Source organism: Oenanthe melanoleuca, chromosome 3 (genome assembly GCF_029582105.1).
Source record: "Oenanthe melanoleuca isolate GR-GAL-2019-014 chromosome 3, OMel1.0, whole genome shotgun sequence".
Lineage (NCBI taxonomy): Eukaryota > Metazoa > Chordata > Aves > Passeriformes > Muscicapidae > Oenanthe > Oenanthe melanoleuca.
Genome location: NC_079336.1, coordinates 98,913,956 through 98,938,371, shown reverse-complemented (window position 1 = coordinate 98,938,371; position 24,416 = coordinate 98,913,956). Strand labels below are relative to the sequence as shown.

The 24,416-nt window shown below is 45.6% G+C and overlaps 4 protein-coding genes across 8 annotated transcripts in view; 2 read left to right on the top strand and 2 right to left on the bottom strand.

The window, feature by feature from the left end:
• CCDC88A (coiled-coil domain containing 88A) overlaps positions 1–6,706 on the top strand; it is a 63,509-nt gene extending 56,803 nt beyond the window's left edge. For 3 of the 5 annotated variants that reach the window (XM_056487172.1, XM_056487174.1, XM_056487171.1), the window contains one exon: positions 817–6,706. In XM_056487172.1, coding sequence (XP_056343147.1) covers positions 817–1,800 — 984 coding nt within the window. In that variant the 3' untranslated portion in view covers positions 1,801–6,706. The remainder of the gene's footprint in view (positions 1–816) is intronic. The other 2 variants (XM_056487176.1, XM_056487175.1) reach the window with 1 other exon arrangement.
• A 2,725-nt stretch (positions 6,707–9,431) lies between these two features.
• On the bottom strand, positions 9,432–10,435 carry LOC130250957 (prolyl-tRNA synthetase associated domain-containing protein 1-like). Its single transcript, XM_056487178.1, has 2 exons — positions 10,292–10,435; positions 9,432–9,961 (listed from the first exon to the last, which is right to left on the bottom strand). Exons 1-2 carry the CDS (start codon positions 10,370–10,372, stop codon positions 9,524–9,526), a joined length of 519 nt encoding a protein of 172 aa, XP_056343153.1. The 5' UTR covers positions 10,373–10,435; the 3' UTR covers positions 9,432–9,523.
• Positions 10,436–12,017: 1,582 nt separating this feature from the next.
• Positions 12,018–21,257, top strand: MTIF2 (mitochondrial translational initiation factor 2). Its single transcript, XM_056487589.1, has 14 exons — positions 12,018–12,212; positions 13,234–13,465; positions 13,945–14,050; positions 14,857–15,028; positions 15,176–15,336; positions 15,735–15,911; positions 16,272–16,411; positions 16,800–16,924; positions 17,614–17,818; positions 18,381–18,633; positions 19,311–19,451; positions 20,209–20,373; positions 20,521–20,661; positions 21,001–21,257. Exons 2-14 carry the CDS (start codon positions 13,241–13,243, stop codon positions 21,168–21,170), a joined length of 2,181 nt encoding a protein of 726 aa, XP_056343564.1. The 5' UTR covers positions 12,018–12,212; positions 13,234–13,240; the 3' UTR covers positions 21,171–21,257.
• A 522-nt stretch (positions 21,258–21,779) lies between these two features.
• Positions 21,780–23,485, bottom strand: RPS27A (ribosomal protein S27a). The gene is made up of 5 exons (XM_056487590.1): positions 23,220–23,485; positions 22,940–22,994; positions 22,665–22,750; positions 22,245–22,376; positions 21,780–21,958 (listed from the first exon to the last, which is right to left on the bottom strand). The coding sequence occupies exons 1-5, from the start codon at positions 23,265–23,267 to the stop codon at positions 21,809–21,811; spliced, it is 471 nt and encodes a 156-aa protein (XP_056343565.1). The 5' UTR covers positions 23,268–23,485; the 3' UTR covers positions 21,780–21,808.
• Between the last annotated feature and the right edge of the window lie 931 nt (positions 23,486–24,416).

Here is a 24,416-nt window from a genome sequence, read left to right as displayed (position 1 = left end):
AGCAGCAGCTCCTGTCATATCTGTCCTGCATCAGCAGCAAGGAACATGTTTCATTTCATTCCCTGGGGAGACTCTTGTCTGCTTGACTTTCATCTTAACAATACTGGGAAATGAAGAGTGACCTTGGAGCTTACTGAAATCTGGAGTGATTTCAATGAATGAAGGGAATGTTTCTGTAAATCAGTGACAGTTCCTAAGAAGCCCCAGATCACCTCATCTCTGCTGGTATTCCAGGTTCTGAATCCCTGCTTCTTGAGCAGATCTGCCCAAACTCCTGCTGTAGGATAAACCACTGTGACTGGGCCTCTCAGGAGTGAGATCCGGGGTTGTCTGGGGCAGGTGGAACAGATCTGGAGAAGATTCTGCATTTTTTTATTTGATACTTTAAATGGCTCTCACCTGTGGTCTCCCTGAGAAGGATTTTTGGGGTTTAAGCACTAAACAATATTCTTCTGGCAATACCAAATAAGAAACCCCACCTAAGTCATCAAGCCAGGTCCACTGCTGTTCCCAAATCCCAGCATCCCTTTCATAGCCTCCCAGAAGATATTCAAGGGGTTTCTTTCCACTTCTGACAGAGCATTTCCCTAATGCCTTCAGCTTAACTTTTCCCCAGTTGTCTCTGGTACCATTTTGAAAACAACTGCATTGTGAATATTACTCATCTAAATTCTTTCTTTGTAAACTGTACCGAGAGCTCTGAGTATGTGTCATAAATGCTTTGAGACCTGAGAAATTTTTTTAAAAACCTGAATCTTTGTAGAATGGTTCTTCATTTCTGTCCAGTTTAGAAACTCGAGTGTCCTGTTTTCACAGATGAAGTCTGCGAGCGAGGAGAACCTTTTGGACGAGGTGATGAGGAGCTTGTCGGAGTCGGCGGAGCTGGCAGGGAGGGAGAAGCTGCGCAAGCAGCCGGGGGCTGCCTGTGGGATCGTCAGGTCCCTGAGCGTCAGGAACACGGGGGATTTCTCAGATGGACGGTCCCTGAAGGCAGAGCAGCTGGTGAGGCCCGGCCTCAGGAAGGCTGAAGATCTGTGCTTCAGCAGCTCCCCCATCAAGTTCACGCCCGGCGCCCCGGGCAAGGCGCGGTCCGTGAAGGAAAAGATACAAGCGACTGTGAGCCAGCGACAATCCAGGGACTGCAACCCCTACGCCACCTTACCTCGTGCCAGCAGCGTGATTTCCACGGCGGAAGGAACCACCCGAAGGACCAGCATCCACGACTTTTTGTCCAAGGACAGTAGGCCGCCCGTGTCCGTGGATGCAGCGCCGGCCCCGGCCGACAGGAGTGCTCCGCCCAGCTCCAGTGAGTACCCGGCACTGCGGGTGTCCTCTCCCTGTGTTCACTGTGTGCCTGCCGGGGGGGAGGCAGCTCTCCCGCTCGCACCACGCCCTGCGGGAGGCGGCTGCGAGCTTCCCAAGCCTTCCAGGCTGGAAAGGCCAGGTTGTCGAGAGAGGACTGTGCCGAGCGCGCGCGTGTTCTGGGATAAGGGCAGCGGCTCCGGGAGCGGCAGCGCCGGTTCCTTCGCTGCGCCCCAGCCCTTCCTGTCCCTCAACACCGAGCTAGTCAGCAATATCAGCGGGCTGCCCCCGAGACCCGCCTCCAAAGCAGCTGATCAGGCCAGCGTGTCGGCCTTCAGGTCGGTGCTGAGGGGGCAGGAACAGCCTGGTGCTGCTCCGAAGGCACCGGGAGACCCGCGGGCAGACGCTGTCCCTGCCCCCGGCGCCAGCGAGCCGCAGCCCCCGCTGCTGGTCTCGGAGGATAACCAGACCCTGTGGTATGAGTATGGCTGTGTATGAAAGCTGTGTTGTTACATATATATATTTATGTGCCCAACATGCCATAGAGGTGTTCTCCACGTCCGCTGGATGAGAGAGGAAACTCCCTTCCAATGAAGGAATGCTTCTGGTTTATCCGCGGGGCTGCCGTTCCCTGCGGACTGTGGCATGTTTGAATGTGGAATTGTAACCCCACCAAAGCCTGCATGAAACATTAATTGCACTGTGTATATTTTGCATGCCTTTATAATGCAAGCTCTTATTTTTATTTGTCACGCATTGCAAATGTTTTGGTGTTTTTCCTGTTGGTTCCTGCTGCATGTTAAAGCGAGCGCATGGGAACAGCATTCCTGGGACAAGGACAGCACTGCCAGTGGTGCTCCAGCTCTCAGCTCTCATCATCTGCTTGGAGAGAAAAACCTTTTTTTTCCCCCTCTTCTTTCACAGAAAGGAACGTTTGGAGAGATCTCAGTCTCTTTACCCTTTGTAAATGCACGAGGAGCAGGTGCCAATAATCCAAGTAATTCAGTGCCTCTAGTTTGCACAGTAAACCTTAATTACTGTCCATACTGAGTAATAAACACACAGACCATTCATAATCCTGAACAGAAATGATAATTCTTACAAAGAGGTGATAAGTAGTCTCATGATGCACAGCACTTGTCATGAAAAAATGACCTTTTCCACCTTTTCCCTTTGGTCTGCTTTGTCTTTCCAGTCGTGGGTGCAACTGTGATGAAGTGTTTGCTTTTATCAGGGGTCAAATAACAGGCTCCTTATGATGTACAGGAATAAAAAACTGCCTTGAGTACGGTGGAAGTTCATTTTTTCTTGCCAACGGGAAGTAAAGAACAAATGGTGTAACAAAATAACAGAAAATGTTAAATTAACAGTTAAATAAAAGAAGAAACAACAAAGTTGCTTGCAAGGTTATGGGAGGATATGAATTCTTCAGCAAATAACTCATTGAATTCCAGATGAGCAGCTAAAGAGAAATGCTGAATTAATTGAAGTGCCACTGTTTCTGCATGTACTTGAAACTTCTCAATGGTAAATTTCAACAGAGTTTAAAATTGTGTCATATTTAAGCTAAAATTACAGGGCTTTGGACACAAGCACTTCTTTGCAAGAGGACATTGGTTGTGCCAGTTGTGGGAGCTAAAATACGTTACCAAAAACTTGAATGACAGTTTAGCTAGAGGGAAAATAATTCAAATTGAAAATATGTATTGAAAGCAACAAATGTCACATTCCATTTTGTACAATTGCATTTGTTCTGCCAGCAGTTTTGTGGCAGTCTCAGAACCACTGTGTGGGCTGAACTTTTAATTCCTTAGTGCTTAATTAGGGAGGGGCAGTGATTCCATAGCTCCCCAAGGAAGAGCAGCAGATATCCCATGTGGGAGTCTGGAAGAGCTCTGTTTTCTATGGGATGGGAAGCCCTGCATTTCAGGAGCAAGGGGAGGGTATTGAATGTTTGTGGAGAATAAAATGGCTGTTTGGGGTTGTGACACTGTCCTTCCCCAGGTCTGCACATTGGGCTGATAAATCTCTCGCCCTTCCCAGTGCTGGGTCAGTTATTGCTGTGTTCCCTCTGGAACTATCTCAGCAGCAAAAGACTGAGAAATCTGAGATATATAACCTTAATTTCACACACATTGACTGTCACAGAGCAAGACCAGTGTTGTGGGCTTGGGTCATGCTATTTGACTCCAGTTAATCTGCATTTATGTTGGGATTAGGTGGGAGGTGAGAGCACTGATATCCCAAGCAATGTGTGCACATTTTGCAGTTATTTAAGGAATTACAATCCTAGCTCTGAGAGCACTTAGTACAAACGCACCTGTGCTGCCAGGGCCTGGTTTTTGCTCCCTGTGCCCTGCAGAGACAGTGGGCAGAACAAGGTGCAGCTCTGGCTGCAGGAGCCTGGAGTGCTGCTGCCTCCTCTTGCTCAGGTCCTTAGACAGTCACACCTGCAAAAACTTGCAGTATTGTCCCTCTCACACCCCAAGGGCTTTGGAATAGCCAAGCATGAGTGTCCTGGAGCACTAGTGCCCCCAATCTGCTGGAGTTGGAGACTAACCTTGTCCAGCTCAAGCCACTCTGCACTGCTTTATAAATGTGCAATGAATTGCATTTCAGTTCTGAGTTTTGCTCCAGTGAGTTGGGCAGCAGCAGAAGTGTTCTGCAAGTGAGTGTTTAATGGCTCTGAGTAATGATTTAACCAACCTTTGTTTGTTACATATGAAAGAAAATGTTGTCATGGACAGAAGGATCTTGTTTTTTTTCTCCACTTTTTGGTCTTTAACAAGAACTTCATGGATGTCTATGTTCAGATAGTGGAAGGTTCCATGGGATTCTTCCCATTCCCAAATCCCTGCTTCTCCTCATCCATGTGCATGGCAGGCTGTGAAACACATGGAGCTCTTGCTCATTCCTTGTGCTGAGTTTGGACTTTGCATGACCCTGATGAACACTAAATGTGTGGCTGCTGCCCAGGAAGGTTTTGTTGTTCAGGCTCAGCCCTTTGCTCACAGCTGAGGTTTGCCTGGCTCAGGGTTTGCCTGGTGCTTTGCTTTCAGTGACTGGTGCATTCAGATGCTGCATTTTGCATGTTGGGGCTGTTGCATGCAAAGGCAGTTTTGTGGTTTGTGGAACTGAATGTGAACCTCTGTCAGTGTGCAGCAGGTCAAGCTACAGTGAAGAGTTCTCTGCTGGGGTCAGTCAGCTGTGATTGCACCTCACTGTTGCTTCTGCTTTCCATTCATGCAGAAATGCAGGGTTGGTGCAGCTAAAGGTGACACTTGCCTGACTGTGCCTTTGTGAGTGACACCTGGCTGCTGTAAACGCTGAGGTGAATGTCAGTGAGTGTAGCTGAGCAGGCACTTGCAGTGAGTTTCTTCTGTCCCTCTCCTCTGTCCTTTCCTCTTAAAAGCAACCAGAAAGTGTTTATGTATCCTTTTGCTCTCCTAATGAGTAGAATGTGTTTTGATGCATGAGGGTTTTTTTATTATTATTATTCATGTCCTGATAAACACAATGAATAACCTGAAATGCTTTTCTCTGCAGATGTGGAAGCTATCCCAGAAAGCAGAAATTCAAAAAGCAGGTCTAGGGAGCAACAAAGCTCCTAATTCTATTACCCACTACCTGAGCTGTGGGCCAAGTGGTGAGTTTCCTGCCCAGCCTGTAAATGAGATGAATTTCATTTACAACAAACTAACAGCATTCCATCTCAGCCCCAGAGCACATTGCATTAACCAGATGTAAATCCTGCTTGCTTACCTGCCTTCTGTTTTACTCACTCCTTAGGCCAGGAGGGTGGCTCTCCAGAGCTTCTTCCAGAGGCAGGGAACCTCATCCTGTTTAGCCTCTAAAATTGACTTTTATTTTTATTTTTCCAATCACCCGAAGAAAAAAGTTGAAAGAAACCCCATTAAGAAATAATACTGAAGTCAGTTTTTAGACAGGGACAGGTAAATCTGAAAAATAAGTTGAACAAAACTCAGAGTATTCAGTACCCCACAGAATCTGCCTTTTTTATAAAGCTTGTTTTTGGTGTTCTCTCCTCTTCTTGACTTCCCTGAGGCCCTTTGGTGCATGCTGTTAGTGCTGTTAGTGACTGAACTCTGTGTTGTGCCTCTACACCTGAAGCTTTTTCTTACACTCTTTTCTCTTTCTGCCTTTCAACTGCACACAGAGAGAAAAGTGTCCTTCAGTATCTCAGTGTGAAGCCTTTATATCTGAAGTAACAAGACAGCGACTGTAGGAATCATTAATAAAAATTAAGGGAATTTTTTACATTCTTCGTGACTAGAGCAGGCAAGAAATAAAAACCTACCTACCTACCTTCCTTCCTTGAATCAAGGAGCTCTACTGGAGTCTACTGCCGAAAATGTGTAGATGGTCTTAGGAATTATTGCACATTGCACTGTTAAGATCTACTGAATAAAGGACAGTTCTCATCTCCCTAAGGACCAAGGATTTTAAGGTCTCAAGAATTACTCCAGGGAAAAAAAAAAAAAAAAAAAAAAAAAAAAAAAAGCAAACAAAAAGCAAAACTTCTTTCATCTTCTGTTTTTGAAATTAGCCACTGATTTGCTTAAGCTTCTGCTAATAATTAGCCAAAAACCCCCCAAACTAGCAGTTTCTATTTACGTCTGTAAATCTAAAGGAAATGCTGTAGAGTTTTGTTGAAATGGACTGTATATACAGATACAAAAACCTCACAGCTACTGGCACTTCACTGCCTTATTTGGTTAGCATAATCTGCATGAAATTGCTCTTAAGAAAGTTGATGCTGATTTTTGTTGCATACTGCAAGAGAAAAATTTGTTTACATCCATGGAAAAGCTCGGTAACAGAAGTGGGAGTCATGGGATAATGGTATTATAGAAACATTGTTTGTCCTTTGTGTTTTTCACATTCCCAAGTTACTCTGCATATGTATGTTCAGATGTTTCTGACAGGAAACTGTCTGGTTTTTTACAACTTTTATTTTAATATAAGGCTGTTTTCCACAAATGCCATTTCCAGGATAAGACTGTCTTACAATGTTTGTGTATTGACTAATTTTTTATTTTTTTTTTTTACTGTTTGTCTTTTGACATGAGCTGATTGTGGCTTAGGAGGTTTCTTGATGGCAAAAAGAAATGTAAATAATATCATATGCATTTTACAATCAGTTCCCTCTAAGGTTATTTTTTGCTAGATACATTTTGTTCATTATTGATTTATATTAAAGTTGACAAATGTTATTGGTACATTTGGTGGTTGCATATATTTGTCTGGAAAGATTTGCAGCGAGCTCAGAGGAAGTGGACAGGAACTGAGACCCAAAACGAGTGGTTCTATTTTATTAAAGCCAGTAAGCACATTCCTTTCCTCATGTGAAGGGTTGAGTTCCCTGTGTCACCTCCCAGTGTCCAGCAGGCAGGTGTTTAATGTCACCTGCAGCTTCCTCAGGTGAGCCCCACTGCTGAAGGCAGTTCAACAGGTTCAAAAGCTTGAAATCTTCTCAAAAAGAGGGAAAATGAGGCATGCACAATAAGCTTCAGAAGGGGGAATGTTCTGTTTTCTTTAAAATGAGTTTGTTCTGACATTTTTTTGGTGATAAAATGGGCTAAGAGGTCTGTACTAAGGGCATAGCGGGTATGTCAGACAATTCAAATGCCATAAAGATGAGGGAAGTGTTTGCACTCTGCATGGCAGGGAGTGCTCAGCCTCCTTCCAGGGGCTGTGCCTGGGTTTTCCCTCTCTGCTGACAGGGGACTGCTGCAGCTCCAGCCCCCAGCCAGAGCCATTTGTCACACTGAGCCAGGAATGGAAACTGCAGTGCCAAATGCTGCCCGTGCTGGCAGGATCCCTGTGCCTGGGGACACTCTCATTGTCACTGTCACCCCTGCTGGGCACGTGTGGCTGCCCTCAGCACACCTGATGTGTCCTTCCCATCCCTCTCCTGTCCACTGAGCAGCTCAGCTCTCCCCAGCTGGCTGCTTGGCTTTGCTTTGCTTTGCTCTGCTCTGCCAGTTCCCCTTTTCTTCCTTTCTTTACCTTCCCAGTCTGTGCCCTCAAAGGGAAATTTAAAAAGCAAATTAAACTTGGGAGCAGCTTCACAGCTGCTGCTCCTCCCAGTGCCAGGGAAGCACAGGGCAGCTGTGGGACCCCCCTTTGTACCCCAGGAACCCCAAACCCAGCACTGCCAGCTCCAGCTTACAAAGGAGCTTCTCATGCCGTACAATGTCTGTTTTATTTACTTTTATTATAGTCTCTGAGGATTTAGCAACATTCCCAGCACTTATTATTTCTGAATTTTGTCCAGGACATGATGCAGCCTAACAAAGGAGCTCATGTGTGGTTTTTAGGGGTAGCTGATGATGTATATGTAAATAATGCTTTGATATTAATAAAACTGCCTTAAAGGAATGTACCAAGGTGTGAAACAGAACTTAAAAAGCTCTTATTTAAAACTGTAATTTCCTTTACATATTGATTTTTTTAATGTTTGCCATTGTATACATTTATTAATGATGTTATTAAAATGCCAAACCAAATAATTTTTATTCTTATTTTGTGTGTGTATATTTATACACACTTTTTTTCTGGAAACTGATGTTACTGGAAGGGTATTGGTGTCGTGGTGATGTGTGCAGTGAGTATTTCTTCTGGAAGGAAACTGATAAAACTGTAGCAGAATTTTTCTGGACCACGTGTAGTTTGTTCTGTGTGATTTGTGTAGAGCTGGGTAGCTTTTAACTGTACACTATTTTGATACTATTATTTAAAAAAAAACCCCACTGATTTCATAAGTAAACGCAAAAAGAAATCATTCTAGATTTGCCAAATGTAGTATTTGAAGCCTGTATTTATTTTTGCTCAGATGAGTCTCAGGATCCCTTCTGAGGATGAAGTTAGTCACACTTTAGGCAGTGCAGATTCCAGGATTGTGCACATCCTTCAAACAATTTGTCACATTTAAAACATGCCAGATTTAAAAACCTTGGCAAGTCAAATCTAATACTCTTTTTTTGGGGTATTTTGGGGTACTACAAGGAAAAAACTTTAAGGGGGAGGGAGAGTGAATGGCAGAGTGAGCAAGATAAATATTACTTTTAAAGACACATCCTAATGTATCAATGTGGAGTTATTTAGTGGTGCATTTGTCAATCCAGAGCTCATCATCAACCCAGTATTCCTAAATACCAGATGTTCCCTTCAGTCTACAGAATCTCATGTATCTGGTAATCTCTCTAGTGACTTCCTACAGCTGCAGCATTTTTTGGTCACTTCTTTCCCAGTGGGCATGACTCCCAGGATAGATGGGGTTGGTTTGTGTCTGTCAGAGGTGGAGAACCAAAAGTGCTGGGTGGTGAAGGGTTCTGTCACTAAGATGGTGCCACATCCTTCCAGATGAAGGAAACCATGGTAAGGCTGTGAGAGGAGTTTGCCTTGGTGTGGTTGATGATTTCTCATACTCAGTTTATAGTAATTGTTCATTTTGTCCATCAAATCCTACATGTTTTAATTGATGCTTCTGTAGTTTTGGTTTCAGTTCATCTCAACCTGTGCTGAGGCTGTTGCCCCAGTGGCATTGTTTGTACTGGCATTTTCCTTGGGCTGCATCCAAAAGCCTTTACCCCCATCACCTTCAGATTCCATCCCTCCCTCACTGCTCCCCTGGCTCTGGCTTTTGGGGGGTTGCCATGGGATGTTTACTGGGCTTGAGGGAGTTTCTGCTGCTTCTGCCTTCAGCACACCATGACTGAAAAATGACAATCGGATGCATTTCCTGTAGTGTAGGTGAGTTGTTATTTTAGGTAAAAAAGAATAAAATGTGTTGTAGGGCATAAATGGGTGCAGGAGCAGTCACTGTGTCCTGGGGGTATTGATCTACAACTTGGAATTTGTTCTTCCCTAATGATGTCAAGTTTAAACCTTCAAGGCCAGTCCCATGCCTGGGAAATTCTAGTTTTATCCATTTACTGACAAAGACTACAATAGTATTTAAATAATACCTTTTCTACTTACTAGCTGCTTAGTGGTAGATTGCAAATGTCTTTTTAAGAACACTGTTAAAATAAAAGGCAGTATTTTTTTCTCACCAAATTATACAATACAAGCTTACATAATTGAAACAAATGAAAAAGGAGTAAGCCATTTTTTCCTCAAGTTTTATTTGTAATGAGATTTTCCACCAGTTTTGCTCTGCAAGATCTGTGAGTAGTAATAGAAAAAGGAACTTCGTCTACTTGATGTCTTCCTCGAAGTGTACGATGAGGGGATCGTGGCCTGTTGATCGGACAAACTTGAGGAAGTCGTCGGGGCTCAATCCCATGGTGGCAGAATTTGTCATTGGATGGAAATACAGCTTTTCATGGCCCCCTTGGAGCAGGGCAGCGTCCAGCACCAGCCTGACATCGCCCTGGTCGCGGAAGAGGGCGAGCGGCGTGGCACAGCCCTGACCCACTCCCAGTTTTTCCAGCATGGCATTTTCCTCGGCAAACCTCAGGTTTCCGCTTCCGACGCCCAGCTTTTTACCGAGTTCGTTTAAATTGACCTGCCTGTTGTGCAGGACCGTCACCAGCCAGAACCCTTTCTTCTTTTTGTCCTTAAGAAACAGGTTTTTACTGTGACCTCCTTTCATGTGCTGGACGTGGGGCATCATTTCTTCGACAGTGAACACCTGGAAAACAGCAGCAGTCAGACTCCTGCATCCCATCAGACTGCCAGCCGCGTGTTAAATATTTACAAAACACTGAATGTTCCACTCGGCCTAACAGCTGTACCCTTTTACGAAGGGGTTTTAACAGAGCACGAATAAAAAAATGTGACGAACTGCTCCGGCACACTTTTCAGAATCTTTTCAGAATCTCGTGTGTCTCGCTGTAAAGGCGGCGCTGGGAGCGCTCGGAATGACGTGGCTTGTCACCGGCAGCGAGAAAAAGCTTGGGAAGCATCTTGGATCTCCTCAGACTGCGGGGGGACTCCTGGGTTTTGGGGGGGGCTGCCGTACCTGGGGGTGCTCGGCGGTGACGGTGGCGATGCCCAGCTCCCGGAGCCGCCGCTCCAGCGCGTCCCGCAGCTCCGCCGCCATCGCTTCCCTTCCCTTCCCTTCCCTTTCCTTCCCTTCGCTTCCCGTCCCGCCCCTGCCCGCGTCCGCCCCGCCCCGCTGCGGAGAGCCGGGGTTAAATCCGCACCCTGCTAGGTATGAAAGTTACGGAAAACTCTAACAGCGAAATCAAAATGCATTATACACCCCAAAAACAAAACCTGCATCATTTATATATATATATATTTTATAGTAATCAGGAATTGCAGCTAAGGGACGAAGCCAAACATTAAGGTCACGCAGTTGGGAAATATTTCTACAGCCCAAACCATCGCGCTGACCTGTGACATCTGAAATTATTTGTTTTCAGTTTGCCCTTCAGAAAATCTGTAATTGGTTTTGAATTAAAACAGGATGGCTCTGTGGTTAAGAGACATGTGGATAAAATATGATCCCGCGCCAATTCCCAGAGCCTTGCAGCAGCGTGCAGGAGGATTTCCAGGCAGCATCCAGTGGAAGATGAACTCAAAAAGCAGATTGGCGATAAACTCTGATGAGTGCTTTGCATTTTTCTAAATCTATCTTTCTAATAAAATGTTTTTTCAGGTCAGTCTCAGAACGTGCTGCCCTTGTAGTTTCCCTGTGCCAGCCCTTCCTTCCCAACGCGTCCTCCTGTGCTGGAACACTGACTGCTTTTAATGTGCTTTACACAACTTTTAATATTTAATTTCTTACTGTGGTTTATTTTTGAGATGATTTTTCCCATTTTACCCGTGGAGAAACACTCAAGGGCCCTGTGCATTTCAAGGTGTACCCCGCCTTTGAAATGCAAAATGTTTATTTTTGCAACACTCAGCATCATAAATGAGCAAATACTTGTAGGAAAGCGACTGAGGGCAGCAAAACACGAATTATGGCTCTTTTCTTGTGGAAAATCACAGATCCCACATTATGGGCAAAGAGCATGAAGCATACAGCTGAAATATAATGTAAAGGAAATTACAGCCATTATTCGTCACATAATTTAGCATACAGCACTGTCTCACACACACCCTTGGGATTATGTCTGGGTTTTACAACCACCATTAACCACGTAACATTAAGAATTTTTAATTTGTAGAGCTTCCTCTCAGATTTTTGTTTTCTCTACTCCATTAAGTGGAGCTGTTTTAGAGATACCAAATTAGAGAGGAGTTAAAATCAGACACGTTAAAGCTTTAGATTGGATATGGGTGGGAGGGCTTTGCAAAGAAGATGCTGTCTCCCGGCAGGAAGGAGTAAAACAAATGTGTGTAGATGGATAAATAGATGTTTTAAAAAAAAAAAAAAATTAGTTTCAAAACCCTAGAATGGGCATAAAGTCAGAAAATCTCGGAATAATGATGGGCTCCGTGTCCCACCTCCCGTGAGGGGATGCTGAGGGGATCCATGACCCTCCAACCCTGAGAGGATTTCCCGCCTCCCCTGAAGGGATCCATGTCCCCTTTCCCTGAGGGCATTTCCCGTCTCTCCTGAGGGGATCCATGTCCCTCCTCCCCTGAAGAGATTTCCCGCCTCTCCTGAGGGAATCCATGTCCCCCCTTCCCTGAGGGCATTTCCCGCCTCCCGTGAGGCGAGGCCCCGCCCCCGCCCTGGCAGCCCGAGGGTCGCAGCTGCGCATGCGCGGTGCCCTCGCGCCCCAGCCCTGTCGCGGCGCATGCGCAGAGAGCGGCGCGCCCGGCGTGAGGCGCGGAGAGGACGCGGGGGATTTTCCCTTCGTTTTTCTCCTTTCGTTCCCTCTTTTCCTCCCTCTTTCCTTCCTTCATTCCTCGGGCTGTCAAGGCCGGGACCCGGGGGCTCGGAGGAAGGCGCTGTCCCCGCAGGGAGGGCGGGCTGCAGCTGACAGGTATTGATTAGCCGGAACGATGGAGAGCGGCAGGAGCGGGAATGTTGCCGCTCCGCCCTTGGAGCCGGGAAGGGTTTTTCCACAGTTTTCGCCTCTGTGTGCTGGGCCTCGACCTTGTGGTGTTTGTGCGTGTGCAGCGTCTTGTGGCAGCTCGGCTTTTGCGGTCCAGCCCCTTTAAGGTTCTGTAGGGTTAAAAAGCCCCACCAAAAGAGCTGGGTTTGGTTGGTTGGGTTGTCATGCGCTCACTTCCTGCAGGGATCCGGGTGTGAGGGAGGTTTTAAAGGGCCCGCAGCCGATCTGTAGGAACCCGGAGCACTCCCTGCCTTTGGAGCTGCAGGGAGGTGACACAAGGACACCTGAGAGGGGACATGAGGGGACAGAGATCCCATCCCCGAGCAGGACACAATCACTGAATGGTTTGTGTTGAAAGGGACCTTAAAGACCATCCTGCTCCACCCCTGGAGCAGGGACTATCATCCCAGGGAACCTTGGGCACTTCCACAGCTGCTCTGGGCACCCTGTGAGGAATAAGCAGCTCTGAGCAAAAGGAGAATCCCAGGGAGGAGCCTCTTGTCCATAATACATAATTTAATTGCCAAAACGACTCAAACTAAAGATGGTTAAACCAAGATGTGGGATAAGCTTAATTGGTGAGCAGGGCTTAGCCTCAGGAGGTCCCTGACCACACGACAGCACTGGCATTGGGTAATTCTGTCAGTATAGCAGGAGGAGTGCAAAGGTGGGGTTTTTGTAGGAGATGTCAAAGAACATATATCAGAGGTCAGTGGAGAGAGATGAAAGATATTATAAACTCTTAGTAGATCTGTGTGTCAGCAGTGGGGTAAAGCACAGAAGAAAACAGAAAAACTGCAGCAGTTCCTAAATAGTTTAATATTTTCAGTGTTTAAAAAAAGCTGTTTGGAGACATAACCTTTGTGCCTTGTGTTCCTGTCCCTTTCATCCTGAGGAGGAGGGTCCCTGAGCCTCGAGGCTGATCTCAGCGTGTGCTTTGTGTTTTCAGTGGGGAAATGAACCGAGGCTTGCTGCTGAGTTTTGAAAATGTGCTGCAGCTCCGCGGTGCCTGCCTGCAGCTGCGTGCCCTGTCCTCCAGGAAAGTTTGTGGAGCACAATGGAAGCCTGTGCAGCTGTCTGCACATCCCGTGGGGTCCCTCCTCCTGCAGCCACAGCTCTGGCCAAAGCACAGGTTAATCAGTGCTGCCCTATCACAGTGCAGACATCTAGCCACAAAGGAGGTAATTAAGGACATCCAGCAATCCCTGGCTTTGTATGGAATGTACAAGAGCTCAGTTTCAACATTTTAATTAAAAAAGGGAAACACTTTATTCCTAGAGAAGTTGTTACAAATCTATAAGACAGAATGTACTTAATATATAGTTTTTTTTGCCATTCCCTCTCAAATACTGACTTAGACCAACAGAATCATTAATTTCTGCTGACACTGGAGGAGATTATTGCAAACAGAAATGGAAATGGCTTTACTGATTTTTGTCCTTGTTCTGAAAAATTAAAAATGCAGAAAGATTAAGGGTAGTGTGCTATACATTTGAAATGTTCATTATGATGTGTTAACTCATTCATTAATTGTAATTAATTGGTATTTTAGTAAAGAAGATGTGTTTACCTCATATGGCTTGAGACTGTTGTCTTTTTAATATTGTTTTAGTAATTTCTTAGTTTACATATTCCTGTGTATGTGTCTAATTCCATGTAGGAGACCAAAAAGAAGAAAAAGAAGGTTCCCCTGACAAGAGGTGAAGTGGAGATAAGGCAGAGGATGACTGTGGAGGAACTGGCACAAGCTATGGGCAGAGACATAGGTGAGAAACAGCAACATTCCCTTGGGAATCCCTTGGATCCATCCTACCCATCCCAAAGGAAATGGTGGGAGACACAGTGCAGATTAAAGAGAAAAGAAGTTGGCCCATCCAAATCACCCTTTAAATGTGAGGAAGCCAGGTCTGTCTGTCCCTTCCAGCAGGAAGGGCTCAGATCCATGCAGGCTGCTCCTTGTGGTTCCCAGGGGCTGAGTTATTCCAGGAGGAAAACATTGCACCCTGGTTTGGAGCTGGACCCCTGTGAGTTAAGGACTCGTGGTTAAAGAGCTTCAGCCTGAAATCCAGAGTAGGAGTAGGGATCTTGGGTTCAGCAGCAATTTGTGTTTCACTAGGACAGCCATTTGAGTAACTGGGATTTGCTCCCTGTAACAAATTTTGACTACTGTGACATGTTCTGTGTCTCCACAACCAAAGAAAGGAGCATATTATCAGATTTATCAAATTTCCTTCCTCCTTGAATCATTCCTTTGCTGTTTGCTTTGGATGAGTTTAGATTGTTTTCTCTTGAGGGGTTAGTGGAAAAGTAAGCCATGAATATCTGAGTAGAAAAATAAGATTGTAGCAACTAACAGAGTAGTAATTTTCAGTAAATCTGCAAAAAGTTATTTACTGCAAGTACATACATTAATGGCAACTTCTAGATAAATCTAACTAAAGGAAAACTGCTTGGTGAATAATACTTATTAGCACAAAGAAAATAATGAAAAAATCTGATGAAGTGGGTTGGAATTTTTTGTCCCACATATTTTTGTGGATGTAATTGTTAAATGTGTTTGTGTTTGCTGCAGATCATATTTATGAAGCACTGCTGTACACAGACATGAACCTCAATTCACTAGAACCAGATTCCATCTTGAATGAAGACCACATCAAGATGATTGTTCAAAAATCAGGAATGAAGTATAAGTCAGCAAAACTGAAAGAGGAAAAGGAAAGAAAAAACACAGATGCTGTGAAGAGGCAAGTTGTGAACTGTTCTTTTTGGCTCTTTATTCTGCTTCTTTCTGCAGGTGTTTGGGGAGGAGGCAGCCTCGAGTGCTGTGGGGGGCATGGCCCAGTGAATTCTTTTTTTTGGCATTTACACCCCTGTTTTTGGTGCAATTCCAGACCTCCTGCAGACCCAGCAGTACTGACCCCACGGCCCCCAGTTGTCACCATCCTGGGACACGTGGATCACGGGAAAACCACCTTGCTGGACAGCCTGCGGAAAACCCAGGTGGCCTCCATGGAAGCAGGAGGCATCACTCAGCACATTGGGGCTTTTATTGGTATGATCCCAGTCCTTGTGCTCAGGGGTAACACAGTCTCCTCTCCACCTCACACAGCAGGCTCACTCAGGGAAAAAAGTTGCCACATAAATGGTGAAAAAGGAAACAATAACATAAAATGTCTGTTGCTGGTACCTGTCCTATCTGTGTACATAGAGCTTTGAAATGGATTGTCTTCACAAGCTGACATTAGACTGTTCTGGGTTATGGAATATCCCAGGACACTGTATTGTTCCTGAGGATTTAACAGCACCTTTGACCTTCATGCCAACCATTACCCAACTGCCTAAAACATGTCGTTATTATTGAAATGCTCTCAAGGGAGTGGTGCTTGATCTAGAGCACATGAGATGAAGCTGGGTGAGATGCTGATGTAAAGCTGTACCTTTTGTTCCCAGTGCACATGCCTTCTGGGGAGAAGATAACCTTCCTTGACACTCCTGGCCATGCAGCCTTTTCAGCCATGAGGGCAAGGGGCACCAACGTCACCGACATCGTCATTCTGGTGGTGGCAGCAGAGGATGGAGTGATGCAGCAAACCATAGAGTCCATCCAGCATGCCAAAAATGCAGGAGGTACACAGTGGGGGCCTTGGGGAACCTTGCTTTTACCTCTCAGAAAAGAGACTTGGGAAGTTAACTGTCCTAGTCCCATTCATCATCCCCTGCCATATTTGAAAATGCACTCAACGTTGCAGTAATACAAAAAGATCCTAAATAATGAATATTTAGCAAGACAGGGGTTCATTGTTTGGGTTTTTTTACCTTTTTTTACATGAATAACTTCTCCAGCTTCCTCCTGGTAGCTCAGATTAGGATGGCTGCTCAGAGAAGAGGCACCAGATGAGATGATCTAAGTGGTCATAACTTGCTCTAACCTCTTCTGGCACCAGGTTTTGGTTAGGTTGATGCTGAGTTTGTGCGTTCTCTTTCTAGTTCCTCTTATCCTGGCCATTAATAAATGTGACAAACCTGAAGCTGATCCTGAAAGAGTAAAGAAGGAATTGCTGGCTCATGATGTGGTCTGTGAAGAGTTTGGAGGTGATGTTCAGGCTGTAAATATTTCTGCACTCAAGGTAAGATTGTGGTAGAAAACATGATGGTGTTCATGGGTGTTTAAAATGTGCAGAGAAATGCCCTTTTATTTGGCAGCTGGGAAATAAAATGCTTCTCTTCCTGGTATTTGATATCTTGCCATGAACTCAGTGCTATTGGCTCTTGCCAGAATTATTTGAAACACACTGAAATGTATTTTGTGGCTCAGACTTCCAGCAAGCAATAGTATCTCATTTTTCTACTGGTAATTCAGTCCAGCAGTTTTGTGTCTGATGTGCTGAAGTCTTGCCTGGGTGTTAAATGTCATCACATTTCAGTGGGGGAATTTGGCACTAAGGGCTGAACTTGTGATCTCACTTTGCTTGGGCACTTCCTTTACTCTGTGTGGTTTTGTGTGGTTTGATGCAGGGGGAAAACCTGATGGTTTTGGCAGAGGCAACTGTTGCTCTGGCAGAGATGTTGGAACTGAAGGCAGATGCCACAGGGCTGGTGGAGGGGACAATCATTGAGTCTCGGAAAGACAAAGGGAAAGGGTGAGTCTGCAGCTTCAGTGAAGCACTCTGGGACAGCACAGACACTCTGGGCAGGGGACTTGCAAAATAAATAAAGCTGGAACACTTCCTTTGCAGTGTTCCTGGCCAAAGCCTTGAAATACCCCTCTGCAGCACAAGAGGTTATAAACTGATGGGGCAAAATTCATCATGTCCCTGAAATGAAAATCCTGTGACAGGAAATAGTTTTAAAATGATAGAGCTGATGTGGTTTTTTAAAAGTCTTATAAAAAGTAGGAATGATAAAGTTAACAGTCAGTGCATACAAAATTCTTGACAAGTTTTGTGTAACAAGACATTCTACCCTTAAATATCTCAGTCCATTTGCAGGTTCTGCCTTCTTTAGAAATGAACTGAATTCTACAGAGTTGTTGGGATTTGTTGTTTGAGGTTGGGGTTTTTTTGATGGGGGTTCACTTAATGTGTAAAATCATCCTGTTGCTGGGTTCACAAGTGTCAGATTTTGGATTGATCTGCAGAGATGAAGAGTACAGTACAGATTTTGGGGCTTTTTAACTCACTGAAAATTTGGTGAGTGCTCTAGTAAATGGTCACAGGAATATTCTGCCTGTGATGGATCACAAATTCATTCTGGTTGTGTTGTGCCGTGAAGACAGGGGGAAACATCACTTGGATTTTGTCTGTTCCTTTTCTCCTCTGCTCTTCACTAGTCCACTCACCACAGCCATCATCCAGAGAGGAACTCTGAGGAAAGGCTGTGTTCTGGTTGCAGGGAAGACCTGGGCAAAAGTGCGTTTCCTGTTTGATGAGAATGGCAAAGCTGTGGATGCAGCCTCCCCAGGCATCCCCGTGGAAATCATGGGCTGGAAGGAATCCCCTTCAGCAGGAGATGAAATCCTGGAAGTAGAGTCTGAGGTACAGAAAGAACTCTTCAGCTGCAAGGAAGGGAAGGAGCTGAGTGGCAAAATAAGTGAGAGCTTTTAATCACCTGGGTAATCCCATGAAAGGTTGAGCATGGGGATTAAAGGACCTGAGCTAGATGCTCTGGAGGAGGAATGAGGGTTTGCATTTTGCCTCTTTCTTTTCCACCTTTCCCCTGCTGGACTGCCCTCATCTCCACTGGAACAATCCAGTACTTGAGGAGATCAGTGTTTTAAAGAAAAACATAACTCTTGTCTGACAAAAGGAAAATGCATAAAATGCAGCTTGAATTAGGTGTTGTGAGAGCTGGAAAAATGAAAGAATGAACAGTAATTCTCTTCTGCAATGCAGACATACTATAAAAATAGGCCTTGAGTCATGTGGTAGCTCAGGGAAGAAAAGTTCTTGTCTCATTCTCTGCCATCTGTGCAGCAAAACCTGTAGTTAAAAGTGAAGGAACACGGCTGAGCCAGTAGAGAAGATGCAAAAGGATGAAATTACAGATTATTCTGATAAAGCAGTGCTTTAAAGGTAATGTTTGTGTCTTCCTGCCCAGCAAAGGGCACAGGAAGTTGTGGCTTGGAGGACCTACGAGGAACAACAGGAGAGGGTGAAGAAGGATCTGGAAGTTATTGAAGCAAAGCAAAAGGAGCACAGGTTGGAATATGAGAAGAAGCAGCAGAAGCTGGCCCACCTGACCTGGAGACAGAGGAAGGCAGCACTGTACAAGGCCAACAAGCATCTGATGTTCTCAAGGCCTAAGGAGAGAGCAGAGATGGATGAAAACACCCTCTCATTAATAGTCAAAGGTGCTGTCCCTGTCTGTGTGCTGCTTCTTTGGTCCTGTGCTTCTAATGCTCAGTCTGAAACAGCTCTAAACTAAACATGGTTTCTGTGAACCGAAGTTTCATCAGTTTAAAACTGGTTATTGAACTTCTCTCCTAAGAGCAGGGAGAAAAAATCCAGAGGTCAGGAGGATGCACTGCCAGCAGGCCCAGGGCAGCAGGAAAACTTAACATGCCCAACACACTTACCCAGGAGCTCCTGAGTAAAACCCATAGATATAAACCCCTATATAAATATATATTTACACATATATAAAACCCTATATATGTAAAAAAAACCCAATCAAGCTATAAGCATTGCATCAGCAAAATAGAGGAGAATAACAATTATGTATTCAAGTGGGATAGGAGGAACTGGGTTTTACCTCATTTAGTGATACTCAAGCAATGAATGTAGTTGAAAATCTGTGAGCTTGACCTGACAGTGACAGCAGATGTAGAGCCTCTGGCCTGTCTGTATTTATCCAGTTTATTTTTGGAATTAACAGACTTTTGGGATGGGTTTTAACATATTACTCTAAATACAGTAAGAGTGACAGGTGTCAGAATTCTTTCTGCTGCACAGTGTGGAGGTGACATTAGTTGTATTTCTGTGTCTTTGACTTTCACCAAGCCAGCAGCACTTCCATTTATCCCTGCAGGTGATGTGGATGGGTCTGTTGAAGCTATTCTGAACATTCTGGACAGCTATGACTGTGAGGATGAATGCAAACTGGAGATTGTCTACTTTGGAATGGGAGATATCAGTGAAAACGACATCAGCCTTGCTGAAGCATTTAATGGTGCATGTTTAAAAATGTTTAAAAATCATTTTAGTTTTGAAATTACTAATTTATTCAAATGGGTAGGCCTCAGTCAGGTTTTGTTTTCTCAATAATAATTAACTGCATCACTAATGTAAATTTTTGTGAATCTTGCAAATGTTTCCTTGAACATGACTGGTGCAGGAGGGGGGACTGAAAGTCTCATGGAAATGGAAGGACTCTGGAAAGGCTCTTGCCAGAAATTCAGTTGTTAAAACTCTGGCTTTTCACTCAGGCTGCTTTATGGTGCTCACACAGGGCAAAACTAGAAAAGCAGGTTAGAAAATCCTTTCCTTTTGCTCAGGAAGGCAGCTGGATCTAGGACTGAGTCAGTTGTTGTGTTCATACCCCATAATTGTCACCTGCTGCAGAGTGAGGTCACTGACCTGCCATAGCCCACAGATGGGCAGGAATCCTTTAGAATTCACTTCCAGCTTTATTTGGGCAACCAAGTTGGTTTTCCAGCCCAAAAAGAGAGGTCACTGTCCTTTACATGAGCTGTGTGTGCTATTTTCTGTTTTGATGCCTCCACCTCTCTCATCAGGGACCTTCTGTGGGCTTTTTTGGGCCATTTATTTTGATAGGTTTGTAGCAGTCCATGAGCCTTAGTGGGAGAGGCAAATGCCACCCCTTAAAAGAGAAGCAGGAATAAAATGTACCCTGTGCTGCAGAATTTCATAACTGTTCAAAGACTCATCTCTTGTAGTCATCACTTGACAGTTGTTTCATTTATCAGGTGTAATATTTGGATTCAGTGTGAAAGCCAATGAAAGTATCAAAAAGCTGGCTGATAAAAAGGGAATAAAAATTAAACTTCACAACATAATCTACAAACTTATAGAAGACTTGAAGGATGAGCTGAACAGCAGGCTGCCCCCAACTGTGGTGGAGACTACAATAGGTGAGTTTTCATTGATGCATTTTTGCCTCAAAATGTGGCAAATTCTGTACTCTCCTGTAAGCACTTTTTTATCTTTAAGCATGGCAAGTAGAAAAATGCAGCCTGCTTCTACCTCTGTGGACTTCAACTTTAATTTATTTTTTTTAGGGGAAGCTTCTGTTCTCGACACCTTCTCTGTCACAGTAGGAAAAACCAGGATTCCAGTGGCTGGATGCAGAGTGCACAAGGGGCTGCTGGACAGAAAAATGAAGTTCAAGCTGATCCGTAACAGGGATGTTATTTGGAAAGGTGAGTGGAATTGCCACAATATGTGGATTTGTGTTTAGTATTTTTACATCTTGCTAGTTCCCTGGGAAGTCAGTGTAAAGGATCCTAGAGAAATCCTGAGTTCTGTCCAGGATGGAGAGGAAAGCCACCAAACACCAGTGTATTGTTTTTCCAGTCACACTCTGGTGGAGCATCACAAGATCTGCCTGCCAAAAGGAGCTGGTGTCTGACTTCCATTTACAATCACCCCCAATCCCTACATTTTCCTGCTTTCCTTGTGGAGCCACAAAGTGAAATTAATCCTGCAGGAAGGGCAAACCAAACCACTGCTCTGCTGATGGTGCCATTTTCTCTTTGTAGGATGTTTATCATCACTGAAGCACCATAAAGATGATGTCCAGGTTATAAAAACAGGAATGGATTGTGGATTGAGCTTGGACAAAAATCTGGAGTTCTGTATTGGAGATGAAATTATCTGTTATGAAGAAAAAGAAGTTCAACAGACAACTTCCTGGGACCCGGGATTTTAAAGACATCTTAACACATCAACACTAAAGGAGAGATACTATGTTCCTGGCTGGCCTTTAACTCTTAACATTAAATGAACTTTCAGAGATGCACAGGAGCTGTTCTTTACATCAGAGCACTTCAGATACATTTTATATCCGAAATGTTCTGCTTTTCTAGCATGTCAAGCAACCAGCTGCCCTTACTGAAACACGGGTAACTACAGGCACTTCAAGTGTGTAAAACCACCATGGTAAAGTATTTCTGATGGTAATCTCTTGGCTCCAGAAGAGCTGAGCCATCTCCTCCCTCCCCTCCCAGTGCTGCTGAGCAGTGTTCCAGTGTATTGCCTGCATTTGTCACCAGACCTCCCCTACCCCATTCTCTAGCACTGACCCCCTTGCAAACATGACTCCAGACCTCTGAATTTCCTGTTTTTCCAGGTGAGAACTGGAGGGTTTTTTTCCCTTTTGCAACTGGTACCCCATATTCTTTAAATCAAACTGCTACTTCAGTTTTACACCAAGTATTTCACCCTGGCTGGCAGGCAGCTCCCAAAGGTGCACAGATCTTTCCCACTGCTCAGCAGAGAGGAAACACAGCACCACAGAAATAAATCCTTCAGCCATACAGAAGGTCAGATTTTTATTGTCTGGTACATTTACTTGTCTTCTGGCTTGTTGAAGCAGTATGTCAGACAGCACTTGCCACAGTAGTGTCTGTCGAAGTGGCTGGCCATGAAGACTCCAGCCCCACACTCCTCCGAGGGGCACTCCCGGCGCAGGCGGCTGATCTTGCCGTTCTCATCCACCTGGGAGGACAGACAGCAGAGGGCTCACATACACTCCCCACCTTTCAGCAACAATAGTCATTCTGAGCATTTTCCATCAGCACAGTGGTTTTTGTGGCAGCAGCTGCATCAGCTTCTTGAGGTGCACAGCCAAAGTGCCCTACTGCAGCAGATCCTGTGTCTTTTATTTAACACGTGGGATATTTGCAAATAGGCGTTTAAGTATTAAATACACCAGAATCTGTGCAGACCAGTTAGAGGAGAGCTGAGTCTCCATCAAGTTTCTCCCTGAGTTAGTTCTGCCTACCTTGTAGTACTTGAGCACTGCAAGCTTGACCTTCTTTCTCTTGTGCTTGTTCTTCTTGGGAGTCGTGTAAGACTTCTTCTTCCTTTTCTTAGCACCACCACGAAGTCTCAGCACCAGGTGAAGGGTTGATTCCTGTTTTGTAAAGCATAGGAAACGAGATTCAAAATGCCTTCTCAAGGCAACTGCAGCATTTAAACAGCCTCTTCCTCCTACCCAGAGAAAGCACATCTCAAGTGCCAGGCACTTAGGAAAGCTCTAAAAGGATTATCTGCTGTTAAGATGGTATCCCAAGCTCCCAGCATCAACACTACTCCAATCCCTTGATTTTGTTAAACTTATTAAGAACACTTCTCAGTCTCAGCAGCAAAGATCAGTCAGCTCTGCCCGTGCCAGCTCCCGTGTCCTGCCTTTCCCACTCACTTTTTGAATGTTGTAGTCGGACAGTGTGCGTCCATCCTCCAGCTGCTTCCCAGCAAAGATCAGCCGCTGCTGATCCGGAGGGATGCCTAATGGAGACACAAACCAGGAATAAATGAGGGACGTGAGCTACGGCACGCTGTAATAAAATTAAGATTGCTGCAGGAAATTGCATCTGTGTGAGACATCAATTCACAGAATATATACAACATACGAATAATAAATACAACGTATACTGATTGATAAAAATATAGAATAGTAAGTACTTTAGAGCTTACCCTCCTTATCCTGGATCTTCGCTTTTACATTTTCTATAGTATCAGAAGGCTCAACCTATTGAAACAGAACACCAGAATCAAAACGCGCTGCACATTTTAATCAGCCCAGGAAGGCCGAAAACCCACGAGGCGCTCCCGGCACACGCCCGGTGCCGCCGCGGCCACCGCGTGGTCGGACCCGCCCGGGGCAGCGCAGGCCGCGATTCCCCGCACATCCCGCGCTCTCCCTCCCGCCGCATCCCGCGTTCGGGCGCGCCGGCAGGCACGGGCCGTGCCTCACCTCGAGGGTGATGGTTTTCCCCGTGAGGGTCTTCACGAAGATCTGCATGGCGAGGCGGGCGGGGGCGGCGGGGCCGGAGCGCGGGCTGCCCGCGCTGCTCGCGGAATGGCGGCGGCGGCCCGAGAGAGCGCCGCGCCTGCACGCACGGGGTTTCCGTGCGCGCCGCAGGGGGAGGGCGTGAGGCGCTCCGGGACTACAGCTCCCGGCATGCACCGCCGCAGACGGCCGCGGCCGCGCCTGCTGGGAGTTGTAGTCCCGCCACTGGAGGAGTGGGCGGGAACCGCGGCTCCCACAGTGCATCGCGGTGGCCGTGAGGGGAGGAGGAGCCGCCATGACGCGTGAGGCGGGGCCACCATTGCGGGCGAGGCGGGGCCGCCGTGAGGGAGGAGGAGGAGCCGCCATGAGGGGACGGGGAGGAGCTGCCGTGACGGAGGAGGAGGAGCCGCCATGAGGGGACGGGGAGGAGCTGCCGTGACGGAGAGGAGGAGCCGCCATGAGGGGACGGGGAGGAGCTGCCGTGACGGAGGAGGAGCCGCCATGGCGGGTGAGGCGGGGCCGCCGTGAGGGCGGGGTTGTTCAGCCGCACGACTCGCATCTTCTCTGTGTTGTGGTGGCAGTCGGTGGGGTTGTTACTTTAGGGATAGCGAGTTTTTATCGTATCTGTGTCTCGACTCCGACTTGGAGCACCCATATCTAGTGGAAGGTGTCCCTGCCAATTGCTGGAGGATGGAACTGGATGAGCTTTAAGGTTCTTTCCCACCCAAACCATTCTGGGATCTTGTGATTTTCCGCAGCGTAAAATCCCAGAATTCAATGTCCTGGTTCCTGAGGGGGCAATTTAAACACAGCCACCTGCGAATTCCATGAGATCAATTCCAGGTTTATAATTGGGCAAAGATTTTTAAAACTAGAAAGCCGTAGGTAAATTGGGAATACAGGAGCCGTGAGTCATTATTTATATTACTTGTTAAGTGGTTTTATGCTTATGAGTCGAATAAAGGAATAAAGCAGAATGGGGACATGCTTGAAATAAATCAGCTGGGGCCATTTTGACAATTCCAACCCTTCTGTGTTTTGATGAGATGCTGAGAAAGTAGGTTGTGTTGGGTAAGGTATTATATACAATAATGCATTTTATAAGATAACAAATAGTTTTCAAGTAATTGAGCACTTATGTGAAAAGTGATTTGCTGTTTC

What these genes read in the sequence shown, in the direction of transcription:
- LOC130250957 (XM_056487178.1), bottom strand. Translation starts at nt 10,372, where the DNA reads ATGGCGGCGGAGCTGCGGGACGCGCTGGAGCGGCGGCTCCGGGAGCTG. An exon ending in TCACCGCCGAGCACCCCCAG is followed by an intron (nt 9,962 to 10,291) that starts GTACGGCAGCCC and finishes GCTGTTTTCCAG; the next exon opens with GTGTTCACTGTCGAAGAAAT.
- MTIF2 (XM_056487589.1), top strand. Translation starts at nt 13,241, where the DNA reads ATGAACCGAGGCTTGCTGCTGAGTTTTGAAAATGTGCTGCAGCTCCGC. An exon ending in GCATGCCAAAAATGCAGGAG is followed by an intron (nt 15,912 to 16,271) that starts GTACACAGTGGG and finishes TTCTCTTTCTAG; the next exon opens with TTCCTCTTATCCTGGCCATT. An exon ending in CAGGGATGTTATTTGGAAAG is followed by an intron (nt 20,662 to 21,000) that starts GTGAGTGGAATT and finishes TTCTCTTTGTAG; the next exon opens with GATGTTTATCATCACTGAAG.
- RPS27A (XM_056487590.1), bottom strand. Translation starts at nt 23,267, where the DNA reads ATGCAGATCTTCGTGAAGACCCTCACGGGGAAAACCATCACCCTCGAG. An exon ending in GGAAAACCATCACCCTCGAG is followed by an intron (nt 22,995 to 23,219) that starts GTGAGGCACGGC and finishes CTGTTTCAATAG; the next exon opens with GTTGAGCCTTCTGATACTAT. An exon ending in GAAGATCCAGGATAAGGAGG is followed by an intron (nt 22,751 to 22,939) that starts GTAAGCTCTAAA and finishes TGTCTCCATTAG; the next exon opens with GCATCCCTCCGGATCAGCAG.